We start from the raw sequence: 17,068 nt of genomic DNA, 5'->3' as shown, positions 1-17,068 counted from the left end.
CTCCTCACGTTTCTAGTTTGGGAAGAGTGAATTTCTAAATCTATATACATACAGGGTGTTTCTGAAATACGTGTGTTAATTTTAACCAGTGGAAGAACGCGCCAAATCATGGAACTTTTCTCTATATCTAAATATTCAGGAATCAAACAGCGTCAATTATTTTAATTTATGTGTAACTATTTGGAAGGTACAAATTTTCGAGGGGTCCCCTGCAATTCGGAATTCTGATAAAAAAAAGCGCCACTGATTAAAAAGGATGGCAGATAAGTAAAAACGACCTGTGTAGATTTGATTCACAATTTAGCATAGAATCCAAAAATGAAATCAAACTGGGTAGGTTCCATTTAAAAAAACATAACTTTAGTGTTTTTATAATATTGGGACACCTGTATATATACCGAAATATTTTCCGAATATGCAATAGAAGCGTAGCTATCATCTAGAAAAAAGAAAAAGTTGATATCTTTAATAACAAACAAGTTATGAAGCTTTTTCGCAACTCTGGGACACCTGTACATATGTTACCGCTAATATGCGAAGTCTGGTGGGATATGGTAAATTGCGCACACTGGTTAAATTTAACATTCAGGGACCCAAAGGGTCCTTTAAAATACAGGTAAATTGCGCACTAGTGGTGATGACGGGCGTTCACTCATAATAATTCTCGTTCAGGACTAGATAATGATCTTCTTTTAACCACTTGGGCTTTAACACTGCGAAATCAATATATCGGACTTAAAGAAAAAAAAAATTTGACATTATTCGGTACATCTTAGGGTTCTGCAGGTAAACTGCGGTAACTTACAATTTTTGCATAATTGAATCTATGTGATTCAGAGTAGAATTCTTATATAAATGAATGCATTCCTCTAAGAACAACTGCTTCTTTATTATTTTGCCACGTAGTTTTTTTCTCAACATTGGCGCATCTAATTTTTATTTAGACGGTAGTCTGAAATGTAATAAGAACATTTACAAAATTAAAGATATTTGGATGCGCCGAGTAAAAGTTTTTACTGAAGTGATAGAATAAAATGACTCACATACGTTGGAAATGCGAGCAACACTTGAACGATGCTAATCCCTTGGTTGCAGCTACCTGGTCAAAACCCCTGAACAATTTTAACCATGTGCCCAATTTACTGTGTTTTCAATTTGGTTGTAGGTCGTAAAATTTTATGGTACTTTAAGTTAAAGATCTTGCGGGGCTTATAAATCCTAGTTTACCACTAGCAGGTAATATTTAAGCAGGGTTGTATTGTACATTTGTTATATTTGCATTGTACGGCAAACGGCACGCGCCGCTTCCCAACCTTTTCAAACCCAACCATTGTGCCCGTTAATCGCTCATAATATCCAATAAAATTTTACGACCTACAACCAAATTGAGAATACAATACCTGCGTCCAGTCTGGTTTTATGCACAATAAATAATATGCATACACACTAGAGATTTCGGTGCTTATGAATAATATCTTTAAAATTTTCCTAATTTTTTTTGTAATGTTAGATAAATCAAGGTAACAAAGTACCTCAGTTTATTATTAGATGCTATGTTTTTGTATTATTTTTCTGTTGGTCTTGTTTAAGTGTTTAATCAAATACATACATTTTTACGTATATAAATTATTACATACCAAGTTTTACTGACCCTTCTGGTTTTGCATGTTGCAGTTGTTCCAGAGTAGTATTTTAAAAAATAACTATTTCTGCCCTGTGCTGCGACCTTTCCAAATGAGTCGAAAGCCTAATTTTTTTTTTTTGAAATGGACGTAGGTATTTAAATAATTTCAACCATGTGATAACTCAAATAAAAGGATCTCAGTAGGTAAGAGTTTATTACGAAAACTTTTGCGAATTTTACAAAATGTTATAGAGAAAAGTTCCACTGGTTAAAATTAACACACGTATTTCAGATACACTCTGTATATGTTACCGCTAATAGGATATCTTTAAAATTTTAGTTATTATGTATGCCAACAAAAAATTGCACATTTTTGTTAAAGCTCTTAGTGCCTGCTGACCTGCTTCACCCGCTGACAAAGATATAATATCTTTCAAGTATTGTGGTCTCATGCCATCTAAACCTGGTGAAGAACCGGCAGGAAAGGAATTAATAGCTTCTCGAACGTTTTGCTCATTGACTAGCTATTAAAGAAATCTCTCCTGGTTTGGAAGGGACTGGGAAAAAAAGTTCGCGAGATGGTGAAGGATGTTTTTTTGAGTTATTCAGCAACATCTTCATTGAATGAAGCTAATGAGTCATCCAAAGACAATAATTAAATAGCTCCTCTTATTTATTGTAGAGAAAAGAAAATAAGAACGAAAACAGCTTTATTATTAATTATTAAAAAGACAGGGGAATGGGAAAGAAGTCCACAATTGTCATTACAAAAAATGTATAACTAGGTATTTAAACCGATTTTTAATTTTTCCAAAGATTTTCAATTAATTTTAGGTGTAATACTTATGCCTGACCCAATTTAAGAAATTACATGATTCATTTGAGTTCAATAATGCAAATAATAGAAAACAACACAAACGAGTTTACGCCGATCCATTAACTATGAATTTATAATTCCTTGTACTTACTTACCACTGCAGAACTATCTAGTTTCGTTCGTAATGTGATTTTTTGTGGCAAATGTATAACATTAAAAAATAATGTAGTAAGTAAGTCAAGTATGTATATGTTAACTAGGTAGGTACTTGATTAGTGATTACACTGAACAGATAAGAAAGGTGGACAGTTAACACTTGCAGGTGATTGCACCAATTCGTATTGTTAATAATAATTTTCAATTTAACAAATTTTTTACTTTGACTGTTAAAAATCATCTTTCACGATAGGGGGTCCAGATATAAAGAGGATGTTATTAAGCTCCTTATTTCGTCGTGTCCGTAGATTAAATAATGTGGTACACAGCCAACAAATTTATCTATGTCATGCGCACTACTACCTATTAAACAAACAACTAAACTAAAAATGTAATTAATAAATTCTTTTTTTGAATAACCTTCTGAATTAATGAAATTGTTTCTGCATAATTAGATCGTTGTTATAATCAAACCGGTTGTAATTTCTAATTTAGAAGGAAAAATATGGGATAATTTTTTTTTTATTTTTATAAATAGAAAAATTTAAAAGGTGAATTCGCTTCCTAAAAATTAACGCACATTTTGAAGCACTGGCATCTCACTTGCTCTGGTATACATTTCTCACATAACTTTGTTTAAATATAGGTATGTACCTACCTACTCTTGTATTTCTCTTGTATTTATAAAAAGGGAATTAAGCACACAATATGTACTTGAAATGCATACTTACTAGCAGCAGTAAACATTACGAACCTTGTTTTGTTATTAGATAATAATCTGGTATGTTAAACTACGTAGCACAAATAAAAATCACATTAATGTAAATATTTTACCAGCATTTCATTTTTTTGCGCTACTCTTAGAATGGAATATTAAATTAAATTCATTTTGAATTTGAACTGACATTGAATAATTTTTTTGTTCTGGTGTATACAGGGTGTTTTTGAAATGAGTGCACAAATTTTAACCACGAGCTACTGGCTTCATGTAGAAAAAATATTTAAAAAATTCTATCTCAAAAAATAAAATTACATTTATTTTTTGAGCTGCAATTTTTTTAATTGCTTTTAGTCTACGTTGTCAAACAAACGGTATATTTTAAAAATACACCCTGTATATCATATTTTATAAAACGTACACCAATGCGGTTTCCTTGTTTTAAAGCATTGGCATACATTTTATAAAACATGATATACAGGGTGTATTTTTAAAATGTGCCAAAATTTACCTACGGGGTTGTAGGACAACGTATAAAACTAAAAGCAATTTAAAAAAATTGTAGCCCAAAAAATAAATGTCATTTTATTTTTTGACATAGAATTTTTTAAATATTTTTTCCGAGTTCTACATGAAGCCAGTAGCTTAAAATTTGTGCACGCATTTCAAAAACACCCTCTGTATGGTATATTTAACAAGGTAATCTAGAACAGGGCTAAAACATTTTAACGTGTTCCTTGATGTTTGAGGTATGAGTTTTTTGAGACTCGTTACAACTCTGGATGAATTTTTGATCCACAGTTAAAATGCCAAATTATAGAATGAAGAGAAAAAATTTTCTACATAAGCACTGCAACGGGAAAAGTTATGTCAAGTTTCTACAAGGTGTTACGTCAGATATCTGTCAATAAATCAACAAATTATATACGGCTGCAGTATTGCAAATAGCCGAATAAAAAATGTTCTTAATTATATTGCCAACTCAAACAGTCCTTCTTGATTACCTTGTAGAAAATACAACAAAGTCCTTTTACTAGACTATTTACCGCGTGGGTAGCAACTGAAAAAAAAAAGGAAAAACCGAGACGAGTTGTGCTTTTTTGTTGCCACTAGCTAAACACTTCTTCCTGGCTTGATTTTGTTCAAACTGCTAACCAAGAAATACTTTCTCCAAACACTCGAAAATAATTTAAACAAAAATGTATGTGCATTAAACTCATCTTCGTTGGTTGGTTGAACAGGCACGTGACCCTGTACACCACAAGTCACTGTCAACAATACGCGTCTTTGCCCGAAGCCCTAAAATTATTATTTTTCTATTGACTTAATATATTCTAAAGTGTAAGATCTGCAAGAGAAAGGTTTGGACAGTTCAACAAACTGAATTTTCTCCAGCGACCTCCTAACTGAGATATCGCGAGAATCCTCTCTTGCAGGGCGCAAGAACCGGCATTTCCAATTCAGAACGCGTTGCGAACGGTTACGTTAATTGTTGGAACGGTGCGTGGAATATTCATTTTGTTGTATTTACAAGTTCGAGATGTATCCCTATCTGGGAAAAAGCACAAGGTAAGTGTCAATCTTATTCTTTTATTGTCCTCAAGTTTCTTGTTAAATTCTACCGTAAATTAATAATTGTCAAGCTTAAGTTAAAAGTGTAAATTAACGAATGTTATCTCGACATATCCAGTCAGGTGAGCGATACACTAAAAAGAGCAAAACAAAATTTTGGCATGTGGGTCAGGCCCACGAATGCCAAAAAAAGCCCAATTTACACAAGAATGAGTTAAATACGTTTTTTTCTGTTCAACGAGCCCCTTAAAGGTTCCCAATCGTTTAAAATCTTTAAAATTAGCTTGACGTTTCGTTTTGACAAGATGTGACATTTATCAAAATCCGTTCACGCAGGAGAAAATTCTCAAATTCTGACAGTGTCAAACAAAAAAAATTGTTTACGAATGATATTGTGTACAATGAGGGACATGGAATCCTGGGCAGTCTGCTATTGTCATTTCAAAAAGTGTCAGTGTAAATGCACCTTTACTGTCATTATGATTGATATTTTCAAAAAAACTGTCAAATTAAATTAAGCTTGGTTATGAGTAGCTAAGGTATGGTTTAGAAATTTTGACAACTGAATGACACATCTGCTCAGTTTTCCGTATCCCCAATAGTACCTATTATGGCGTCCAAAAATTTTTAGCTGTCACTATCTTGACATTCATGTAGGTAACCTTTAGGAACTGTAACCCCACTTTCGATGCTTGTCATTTTGACATGCATCTTGTTATTCTGACAATCAATTTAAACTGTTTAAAGCTCAGATTATTCCAAAAATCCGACATGAATGAACAAAATTAAATAGATAACCTGAGGTAAACGTCTGTGTAGTAGAAAATGACAAAATAATTTCGAATTTTTGAAATTTACCAGCCAAAAAATACCGATTATAATCAAGACGGTAATCATAGTGACAATAAAGTATGGTTTACAAAAATTTTTTTTGAAGTGACCGAAATTGACGGCTAAAATTTTTTGGCCGCCATAGTACAATCTGCATCAATTCACGCAGTTAGTTTCTAAAGCTCTTGTGTCAAAAAAGATTTGTAGGGATTTTAAACCCAGTTTTTTAAATTATATTTCACATAATACCGGGTGTTCAAGAAGGACTGTTTAAGTTGGCAGTACAATTAAGAAAAATTTTTAATTCGGTTATTTATAAGACTGCAACTGGATATGTTTTGTTGGTTTATTTGACAAATATCTAATATAGGTACAGCATTAACAACGACAAGCCACCAACAACCGGAAGTTACTCCTGTTATACGATTTAAAATACGATCCAGTGTTACCAACTTAAACAGTCCTTCTTGATCACCCCGTATAAAAATCACATCACATTTGATGTTGAAAAATGTCTTTTTTACTGTGGTAAGAGTGATAAAAATGTTGTTGCCACTGTGATAAGGATATCAAGTTGAAAGTTGATGGAAAGGAAGGTGTTCTTCTGTTCGTATTATGCGATATATTTTATCTGAAATATGTTTTTAATATAAAAAACTGTTAACATTTTCTTTTTTTAAACGATGTTCAACCAAATTGATGAAACCCTAGAATTTATAATCTCCACTTAAAAAAATGCTTGCTTGACTTAGACACAGTAATGAGTAGTAATGAACTTAGTAGTAGTAGAGGGGCTTATTTCCTAAAAATTCTTTAAAAATTTTTTGTAAAATACTAAGTAATAGAAGTAACTTTTTTCTGTTGCACAGTTATAGACCCAGTGATTGCAAAATTTGGCACCACACCTTTCTCTTGTTGCTTAAAGTAAAACCATAAAACATTTTACGATGAATGTACATACAATGTAATGTATTTTGATGATTTAATGTTTTTCTAATTGTCAAATAAATTATTAATTGCGGTTAGGTGTGTGCAACATGTCTTGCTATTTTTTTAATGGTATAGCAATGCATTCAAAACGTTTTTATACTTTCTATTTTTTAAATGGCAACTTTCATTTATTTCGCTAAAAAGAAGACAAAAAACATGACAACTATAATTCCTTAAATTCAGATTTTATAAAATACTGTATTAATATTATGCAACAAGCTTTATAAATGCCTTTTTAGTCAGAGTTTTATTTATCTTTATTAGGCACGAGCGTAGCGAATTGGCACAGTTAAAAAAACAAATATGTATTTAGGTAGTTGATAACGTACTATGTTTATTAAAAAAATCAAGACATTTATTTACAAGTTTATTTATAAATTAAAAATAAATTTCTGATTAAATTGTTTAAGTTTGCTCCAACAGCGTTGTCACGCGTGTTTTCCAGGTAAATTGCGGTGTTGGTGGGTCTTCGATATAAGAACAGACTTTACAAAATGCTCTTTGATTTATTTATAGGTACAATTTAATAAACAAACTCATTGAAACGCGAGTCAACTGCACTCCTGCATTTTGTGCTGTCGTAACAGGAAATGCAATCTGCTTTTCTTTCACAATTTGTGAAAACGACCACACGTGCATTTTCACAATAAAATTTATGCAATCTGTATTCTTAAGGTTCATTCTGTTCGTTCTGGAGTGGACAAGAGCAACCTCCTTGGCCGTAACCACCAGAATCCTCGAACTTATCGTCTTGTGCTGGCTCTCGGTCTATTACGTCTCCGAGACCTTGGTGCTGACCGTAACCCCTTCGGTTTTCCGCCGGCAAAAAAATCTAGGCGGCAAGGTCGTGCTGCTGACGGGAGGGGCCGGCGGAGTCGGCCAAGAACTAGCACTTCGACTGGCAAAACACAAGGCCAGGGTCGTTATTTGGGACTACAATGAAAAAGGTACATCACAAATCGAAGCGTATCAAAGTAAAAGTAAATGTGAGCGAAAGTTTACTACATTCGAGTGAGAACTAGAAAGTGGGACGAGATCACTCAAGAGTTTCGTGATTTTGTAAATTGAAAATAGGACATGTTAACATGACAAAAGAATACGCACAAAAAAGAATTACATTTCATTCTTTGCTTTAGCTTTGGAAAAAGTCGTAGAAAAAATAGAAGCGGAAGGTTACAAAGTTCACGCATATCCGGTGGACGTGTCGGACAAAAAAAACGTTTACAAGTATGCCGAAATTGTCAAGTCTGACGTGGGACATGTTGATATTGTAATAAACAATGCTGGGGTCGTGTGCGGACAGACTTTTTTGGACATCCCCGACTACATGATTGAAAAAACTTTCAAAGTGAACATACTGGCTCACTATTGGGTGAGTGGAAAGTCGCCGGTTATTCACACGAAACCGCGCCAAATTTAAATTCCAGATTGTGAAAGCGTTCTTGCCGAACATGATGAAGACTGGAAAGGGACATATCGTGACTGTTGGGAGCCTGACGGGGATGCTGGGGACGTACAAATGCACAGATTACAGTGCTTCTAAATTCGCAACAGTCGGATTTCACGAAAGTTTATTAACTGAATTAAAAGTATGTACAAAAATATCATTACTTAAGTCTAATTCGTTGTAATTGCAGACGCACGGATATCACAAAATCAAGATGACTCTAGTCTGCCCCTATTTCATTAATACTGGAATGTTCTCAGGGTGCAAGCCTAGAAACTTGGACATGCTAGAACCAAAGGATGTTGCAAAGAGAATAATTACAGCCATTAAAAGAGAGGAAGTGTTTGTCACACTGCCAGCTTTCTCGCGATTTGTCCTCCCCATTAAAAAGTGATGTACCTAATATTTAATCCCACGCAGTCTTTCACAACAATGTTTCCGTTTCAGTTTTCTCCCAGCCAAGCTGAATTGGGCCCTGGTTTACAGAATAATCCAAGGGCCTCAGTCCATGATGAGCATGAGAAATTTCAAAGAGGTCGAAGCTGCGTGATTATTCAAAGCATCTACTTTTTTAGTGACAATAGAGGTGAAACTGTTAGAATTTATTTATTTTGTATGCTAGCAGGTAATAAAAAGTTAGTGAAAATCATAACATGTCGTAGAAGTAGTTCAGTCCTTGTCCCAACTCCCATATAGAAATCCCAGTGCCCAACTGCTTGCACAACTCTATTCTCTTGTGGAGTGAATAGAGAGTGGGGTAAAAAAGGAGGTGTTTTCCATTAGACTCTCTAAAAAATATAATTAGCGGATATTAACACTTGGCGTCGTTTTACCCATATTCCACGTAGTGCTCGGCGATTTGGGGGTCATATACCATCTTTGCGTTCAACTTCTCTTCCAGTTTTCTTATGTAGTCACGTCCCAAAATCGTATTTCCTCCCCTCTCGGAGTAGTGATTTCCGTAAAAATTGAATCCTGTTAATATTTTACCTCTCTTTTCCTGATTGGAGGAAACAGATTTGATACAATCTTCTACCCACGAGATGGGGGCGTTGGGGCCTGGTCTGCGTGGATTTGAATAATCGTACGTCATTAAAGAAAATGCAGTCACATGATCATATAATTTGTTAAAATGTTCTTCTGAAAATGGCAAGTGGTGACCCCTTTTAGGTGGAATGACTAGAATCAAGTCTAAATTTTCTAACGCCAGGGAATCACCTAACAATTTCGAAAAATCAATCAACATTTAATAATTTACCCCTTGCACAATATACCTATTGCCCTCACAAGATGGATTAATGGGTTATAATCGAAATCTCCTTGCACTTGTGGCCATATTTCTATGACAAATCCATCAAAATGATAATTTTTAGCAGCACGAATCAACATTTTGATCAAAGCTTTTACTTCTTTGGAATTTGTGAACAGTGTATCCATTGTACGCTGATCCAGATTACTAAATAAAATCCTAGGGACAACTAAATCAACTATTAGTTAAAAAAACACATAGTGAGTAGAGGTGTTGGATTCTCTCATGGGCTGTGACCTTGGAAATATCTGCGCGAAGGCGGAACGATAAACCAATGAAAAATCTGTAAATGAAAACGTCGACTACTTTACATGCAAATAGACGAGAGAGAGACAACACTAAGTAACGAATGACGATGTTTTCCAGTTGGTTTGTAGGGCCTACTTGAGACCGATATTCGACGTTTGCGCAGATATGACTTATTATCGCCCATGAGAAAATCCAACACCTCTAACTGAATTATACTTTTGAGTTTTCTCTCTCTTCCCGCATTTTTTACATGCACCATCCATTTTTTATCAACATCATGAGTTCCATCCAACTCATACTTTGTGTCTTTCTTTGATTGTTTAACTTCCAACCAAACCGGACTGATGTGAGTGAATTTGTTGCCAAAAATTTTTGCAACATCATACCCTTCATTATTCCACTGCAACAATCAATTAAAATATGTTGTTTTTATGATATCCACAAGATTACTGGAGTAACATAACCTAGAACTAGGCCATCAAATTGATAGTTGTCGATTTCGCGAAAATAGCCTTGATAGTTTTGCAAAATCTCTCTAGGACTGGTCCCTTCCGAGACTAAATTGCGGTGAAAAACCGTCAAGTTCTGGGGGCCGGTTTTAATCTTGGCGAACTTCACATCAGGTGTTTTTTCTTTCCGTGATTTTGGTGTCAAAGTGGCATCAGCGAAGAGTTGGGTACATGAAGTAAACACGATGAAGAAAACACACAATCGGTACATTATTCGTAATTTAGAAATTTAGAATTTAAAGATAAGTGAAATGAGGTTATGTTTTGATGATAATGACAGTTGTGAAAATACGATCGCCAACTGTCAAAAACGTTGTTTGACGTTTGTAAATGTTTGTGTGTGTGTAACAAGTTTTGAGGTTATACATTGAAAATCATCATTTTCTGTTTTTCTCTTCCTAATTAAATAAGATAGTACAAAAAGTCGCGTATAATGGCGGCCCCACCACAGGCGTTAGTTAATCGTAACAAGAAACACTTTCTGGGAGTTCCCGCGCCCTTAGGTTATGTGGCTGGTGTTGGAAGAGGGTAAGTTGCTTCAATTTTTGTGAAAACGTTTAATTGTACTTGTTTCTTCAGTGCGACAGGATTCACAACACGTTCAGATATTGGTCCAGCAAGAGATGCAAATGATGTTTCGTAAGTAAACACATGCAATAATTTGGATGTAAATATATTGAAACATTTTATCAGGGACGATAGACATGCACCTCCTGCCGCCAAGCGGACCAAAAAGAAAGAAGAGGAAGAAGAAAAGGAGGTACTTTTTGCATAGTTGCAAATTTATATCAAAAATAAAAATCTGCTTTATTTTAGGAAGAAGAAGATTTGAATGATTCTAACTATGATGAATTCAGTGGTTATGGTGGTTCCCTTTTTTCTAAAGATCCTTATGATAAAGATGATGCTGAAGCTGATGCAATTTATGAAGCTATTGACAAAAGAATGGATGAAAAACGAAAAGAATACAGAGAAAAACGTTTAAGAGAGGAATTAGAAAAATATCGTCAGGAGAGGTAATTCTACAACGAAATTTTAATAAACTGCAGATAAATATATGAGAGACTACTAAATAGGTGGTTCTCATTCCAGGTGACTATAAATGAATGCGAATTTTTTTCATAGGTTGGTACTATTGTTGGTTATTCTCCTGCTTAATGTGGTAGTTGACATAAACATAGGCGTACTCGCCTATTTGACACAATTTATGAATACATAAAATGTCAAAATGACGTCCGCACGCCAATGTGTTGATTAACATATCAGGTTTGCCAAAGTCATTCAAATGTTCCCAACTTAAGAAAAAAAATCACACTCATTTATAGTCGCCCGGTGTTTATAATCATCAGAGACCGGCGAAAAATGGTCAAACGCTAGCGAATAACTCCCACCACAATACCCTCAGTGTCGGCGCGCTCTATTAGTGGAGTAAAATCTGCAATTACGAATTAGTGATTCAAAGGTATAACTAAATGAGACATATCCTATCTTGTAGAGGACATTTTGGGGCATAAGGAATGGTCATCTACAACTTTTTTTAAGAGGACCGAACTTTGAAAACGGCTTTTATAACTACGTAGTTGAGGTGTAGTCCGAAAAACTACGTTTTTCGTAAAATTTAACGCTGTGTTAATTCAACTACTGAAGCTATAATTTTGATTTTCTGTGTATTTATACTAAAAAGTAGAGCGCTTCCGACAGTGAATTGAAAATTTCGCAAATATCGATAGTTTTGAAAAAAATAATTAATGAATTTCGATTAATCAAAAATGCGCATCGTAAACTTCACTCTGCTGGGACCTATGTGAAATATTGAAAATTTCCATACACATGCAGCGAGTCAAATGTAACTAAGATATTGGAAAAGTTAAAAAAAAAAGAATTAAGTCGATAGCCCGTGTACTTTTTGAGAAAATAATTTTTTTATTCGACGAGCAGGAATAACCCGGAACTTTGTATTTTTGCTAAAATTTACCTATTTTAAATGCTTTCTTCGTCATCCTCATTCTTATATAAACAAGAAACATTGTTCAATTCTGTGTTGACAAAATCAAAATTTGGTTTTACTCGTCCGAGATATAATTTTCGAATTCGCAATTGACACGCAAACAATTCATTTGGCGAACTCAAAGCTACCAAGCCACTGCACTAGAGTGGTGGGAGGCGAAAACCTTTTTCCGCCGGTTTCTGATAATCATATTTGATTAATTACAAATGAAAATCATTGAAATTTGTACTGTTTCAATAGAAATAGAAACTTATTTTTGTGTACAGGCCAAAAATCCAGCAGCAGTTCTCAGATCTAAAACGTGACCTCGTCAATGTGAGCGAAGATGATTGGAAGAACGTTCCTGAAGTGGGTGATGCACGTAACAGAAAACAACGAAATCCTCGAGCCGAGAAGTTCACACCTTTGCCGGACAGCGTCTTGTCCAGAAATTTGGGCGGCGACTCGGGAACTTCCATCGACCCCAATTCGGGCTTAGCTAGCATGGTCCCTGGCGTAGCCACTCCTGGCATGCTCACTCCGACTGGTGACATGGATTTGAGAAAAATCGGGCAAGCTCGAAACACCTTGATGAACGTGAAGTTGTCCCAAGTTTCCGATTCCGTAACTGGACAGACGGTTGTAGATCCGAAAGGGTATTTGACCGACTTACAGTCGATGATCCCCACGTACGGGGGCGACATCAACGACATAAAAAAAGCGAGATTGTTGCTTAAGTCAGTGCGAGAAACCAATCCCAATCATCCTCCCGCTTGGATTGCCAGTGCTAGATTAGAGGAAGTCACCGGAAAAGTCCAGGCCGCGAGAAATTTGATAATGAAGGGGTGCGAAGTGAATCCTCAGAGCGAAGACTTGTGGTTAGAGGCGGCGAGGATCAATCCAGCCGACACGGCGAGAGCGGTGATAGCACAAGCGGCGAGACACATCCCGACTTCGGTCAGGATATGGATAAAAGCCGCCGACGTGGAGACGGAAACCAAGGCGAAGAGAAGGGTTTACAGAAAAGCCCTCGAACACATTCCCAATTCGGTCAGATTGTGGAAAGCTGCTGTCGAACTGGAGAATCCCGAAGATGCTCGAATTTTATTGTCGAGAGCGGTGGAGTGTTGTCCCACCGCTGTAGAACTGTGGCTAGCTTTGGCGCGACTAGAAACGTACGAAAATGCCCGAAAAGTGTTGAACAAAGCTCGGGAGAATATTCCGACCGACAAACAAATCTGGACTACGGCTGCTAAATTGGAGGAGGCCAACGGAAATCACAACATGGTGGAGAAAATTATAGAGAGAGCGATTACTTCGTTGAGCTCTAACGGAGTTGAAATCAATCGAGAGCATTGGTTCAAGGAGGCGATAGAGAGCGAGAAAGGAGGGCACGTGCATTGTTGCAGGGCTATTGTCAAGGCCATTATCGGTTACGGGGTGGAGCCCGAAGATCAGAAACACACCTGGATTGAAGACGCCGAAAATGTAAGTAGTTAGAGGTGTTGGATTTTCTCATGGGTTGTGACCTTGAAAATATCTGCGCCCAGGCGGAGCGATAAACCAGTGAAAAATTTATTGTTTATGTACTTTAATTTTTCAGTGCATCAATCAAGGAGCTTACGAATGCGCCCGAACCGTCTACAACCACGCTCTTGCCACCTTCCCCGGAAAGAAATCGATCTGGCTTCGCGCCGCCTACTTGGAAAAAAGTCACGGGACGAGGGAAAGCCTGGAAGGTCTTTTGCAAAGAGCCGTGGCCCACTGTCCCAAAAGCGAAGTGCTTTGGTTGATGGGGGCTAAAAGTAAATGGCTGGCGGGAGACGTACCAGCAGCTCGCGGTATTCTAGCCCTGGCTTTCCAAGCGAATCCCAACAGCGAAGAAATCTGGCTGGCCGCAGTGAAACTGGAATCGGAAAATCGCGAATACGAAAGAGCGAGACGACTGTTGGCGAAAGCCAGAGGGTCCGCCCCCACACCGAGAGTCATGATGAAAAGTGCAAAACTGGAATGGTCGTTGAACGATCTGAAAGCGGCACAGAAGTTGTTAGAAGAAGCTCTGAAAGTGTTTCCTGATTTTCCAAAATTGTGGATGATGACTGGACAGATCTACGAGCAAGAAAAAGAGTTCTCCAAAGCTTTTGACGCATACAACGCAGGGGTGAGACAATTATTTGATCAAGTATTATGGAAAAAAATTGTTTCTTGTGATTGCAGATTAAAAAGTGCGTCAATTCTATTTCACTGTGGCTTCTCTTGGCAAAACTAGAAGAGAAACGGGGGTTGTTGATCAAGGCCCGGTCAGTTTTGGAGAAAGCAAGATTGAAAAATCCTAAAAATGATATGTTGTGGCTGGAAGCTATAAGAGTTGAACTGAGAGCAGGTATGAAAGATATTGCGAACGCGATGATGGCCAAGGCTCTGCAAGAGTGTTCTACGTCGGGGCCTCTGTGGGCAGAGTCGATTTTCATGGAAGCAAGGCCGCAACGCAAAACGAGATCCGTAAGTACCATTAATACTTTATTCTTCATTTTCATCTTTTACATTTTAATTATAATAGTTTCAAAAACTGATTCAAAATCAATTAAAAGCAACCAGATTATGTATCGGTTTTCTTAAGTTATTGATACTTATAATTAAGACTAAAAATGGTTTTTACGTAAATTTTTTTTATGATATCAGGTGGATGCTTTGAAAAAGTGCGAACACGATCCTCACGTGCTCCTCGCAGTGAGCAAATTATTTTGGTCCGAGAGAAAAATTAGCAAATGCAGAGAATGGTTTCAAAGGACTTTGAAGATTGATCCCGATTTAGGTGACGCCTGGGCGTATTGGTTTCGATTTGAACAACTCCACGGAACTCCTGAACAGCAAGAGGAAGTCAAGCAAAGGTGTCTAGCTGCAGAACCCCATCATGGGGAACTTTGGTGTTCAATTTCGAAAGATATAAAAAACGTGGGGCTCAACGTTGAACAAACTTTAACTGGTGTTGCTAAGGAAGTTGTAATACCTGTCTAATTTCATAGTTTGTAAGATTAAAGATAGTTTTATTTAAAAATTGTTTATTTATCCTAATTTGATGCGATCAAAAGAATAGGATCTCTGGGCAACCCTAGCTTGAAATGCCGTTCGTTTTTTATAATCATGAAGCGAATTTACATAGTTAATAAATATAATGCAAATAGTGAAAAAATTTCAAGTGCATGTACAAAATTATAAGAAAACTAAATAGTATAAATATAGTTACTCATCTTCATATGTTTCAGAAATCTGGGAACATCAGTTATCTGATTTGTTCTGTCTGCGTTGCAGGGCAGCAGCTAAGTCCTGTTTCAAAGCCTGCTGCTGCAAGCTCTCCGACAGCGATTGCACTGACCTCAAACTATTTACTATATCCTTAGTTTTACTGAAGTAGATTTCACTTAAAGTATTCCGAATTTTGTTCTCCATGTCTTCCACCATTCGACCTATATTGGCAATGTGGGGGCTAGCCTCATTTACAGGCGCATCTTGTTCAATCTGAAACAACCCATCAATGTAAATTTTTTAACCAGTTATGCAACCCACTTGTCTCGTCAAGCTCCCCCCTAAATTCATAGTGCCTGACCCTTGCTTGTTAGTTTGAAGCCACAACATTGCAGTTGAAGTCATTTTATAATGTGATGTACGTCCCGAACTTTTCTCTTGGACCTCGACGACATGAATGGAATCCCAGCACCCTTTAATTTTCTTACTCCCATCACCAGTCTTTTTTATAAGAATCACACCTAAAAAAATATCGGTAGTGTTGAGAATCTTACAGGAATTTCAGCACCTGCAAATCCATGTTCCAAGTCCCAAAAATAAACTGAAGAGACGCCCCCTTCAAAATACATCTCTCTATATTGGTCAAATGCATCGTTTGCATCAATTTCAAGTTTTCTTAAGCGTTCAGAGGGCATCGAGCCATCATCTAATGGTGGATAGTAGGTATTTGACCAGGGGGACCTGTAAGAGTCCCCATCTCTGTTGTAGTCGCATAATAAATAATCGCGCCCTGTTTCTTTATCTCTGGAAATTTTCAAGGGTTGATCAACGGAAGACAGCAAATCCTCACATAAACTCGGGACCAAATCGATCAAGTCCCCTAGATTTTTCTCTATTTCTTGGGGCGGCAAGCGCCGCATCAAATCCAAAGCGCAATCAAATTGTTGCTCACCCTAGAACAAGTGAGATAAGATGGGTGTGACAACTCTGATTAGTTGGTTAAACAACGCCGTCGAAAAAATATAACATGTAGAATTAAGTCTTCTTACCATAGTATTGAAAACTTAACACAAATGGAAGAAAATATAATTGATTTGAAACAAATTATATGTTAACACCGCTTGTCAACGTCGCCCAGTTGCTGACAGACATTGACACTTGACAGGAATGTAGGGAAATAGGATTTCTTGTGCAAATTGTGAAAATTGTTTGAAAATGCAGTTAAATGGAGATTAGGTATTACAAAGATTCGACCAGTTTTCGTCTTTATTACATTTTATAATAAATAATGAGTAAATACGTAGACTTTCCTGTTAAAAACCATATCAGGGTATTTATGTTGGCAACACTTACGTTACATTTGACTCATTCTTCATTCATTTTATGTTAATGTCAATAAACAAAATATAACCTCAATGATAATTAAACAATTACTGTTTTTTGTTTGAACAATGATGAATTTATACGATGTTCCAAAAATAAGTTACAATTTACTGTTTTTTTGTAATACAAAAGGTTTTGATTTTTCATTTAAAATAGAGCTACCAAACGATCACTGAATGAGCCTTTTTAATTAAATTTTACTGTAATTTGAATGAAAGAACACAAATTTT

At 36.3% G+C, this 17,068-nt stretch overlaps 4 protein-coding genes across 4 annotated transcripts; 2 read left to right on the top strand and 2 right to left on the bottom strand.

The window, feature by feature from the left end:
* Positions 1-4,730: 4,730 nt before the first annotated feature.
* LOC138138827 (short-chain dehydrogenase/reductase family 16C member 6) lies at positions 4,731-8,807 on the top strand. The gene is made up of 6 exons (XM_069058921.1): positions 4,731-4,884; positions 7,384-7,655; positions 7,845-8,080; positions 8,136-8,297; positions 8,346-8,545; positions 8,603-8,807. Exons 1-6 carry the CDS (start codon positions 4,856-4,858, stop codon positions 8,703-8,705), a joined length of 1,002 nt encoding a protein of 333 aa, XP_068915022.1. The 5' UTR covers positions 4,731-4,855; the 3' UTR covers positions 8,706-8,807.
* On the bottom strand, positions 8,743-10,433 carry LOC138138826 (chitinase domain-containing protein 1). The gene is made up of 5 exons (XM_069058920.1): positions 10,164-10,433; positions 9,930-10,113; positions 9,430-9,633; positions 8,989-9,373; positions 8,743-8,943 (listed from the first exon to the last, which is right to left on the bottom strand). Exons 1-5 carry the CDS (start codon positions 10,431-10,433, stop codon positions 8,802-8,804), a joined length of 1,185 nt encoding a protein of 394 aa, XP_068915021.1. The 3' UTR covers positions 8,743-8,801.
* Positions 10,434-10,607: 174 nt separating this feature from the next.
* On the top strand, positions 10,608-15,267 carry Prp6 (pre-mRNA processing factor 6). The gene is made up of 8 exons (XM_069058915.1): positions 10,608-10,750; positions 10,802-10,861; positions 10,916-10,982; positions 11,039-11,238; positions 12,497-13,697; positions 13,813-14,370; positions 14,427-14,711; positions 14,892-15,267. Exons 1-8 carry the CDS (start codon positions 10,656-10,658, stop codon positions 15,225-15,227), a joined length of 2,802 nt encoding a protein of 933 aa, XP_068915016.1. The 5' UTR covers positions 10,608-10,655; the 3' UTR covers positions 15,228-15,267.
* cpb (F-actin-capping protein subunit beta) lies at positions 15,255-16,663 on the bottom strand. Its single transcript, XM_069058922.1, has 4 exons — positions 16,505-16,663; positions 16,024-16,408; positions 15,777-15,976; positions 15,255-15,728 (listed from the first exon to the last, which is right to left on the bottom strand). The coding sequence occupies exons 1-4, from the start codon at positions 16,505-16,507 to the stop codon at positions 15,489-15,491; spliced, it is 828 nt and encodes a 275-aa protein (XP_068915023.1). The 5' UTR covers positions 16,508-16,663; the 3' UTR covers positions 15,255-15,488.
* Positions 16,664-17,068: the final 405 nt, after the last annotated feature.

This window comes from Tenebrio molitor, chromosome 9 (genome assembly GCF_963966145.1).
Source record: "Tenebrio molitor chromosome 9, icTenMoli1.1, whole genome shotgun sequence".
NCBI classification, from domain to species: domain Eukaryota; kingdom Metazoa; phylum Arthropoda; class Insecta; order Coleoptera; family Tenebrionidae; genus Tenebrio; species Tenebrio molitor.
This window is presented reverse-complemented; position numbering and strand designations above follow the sequence as displayed.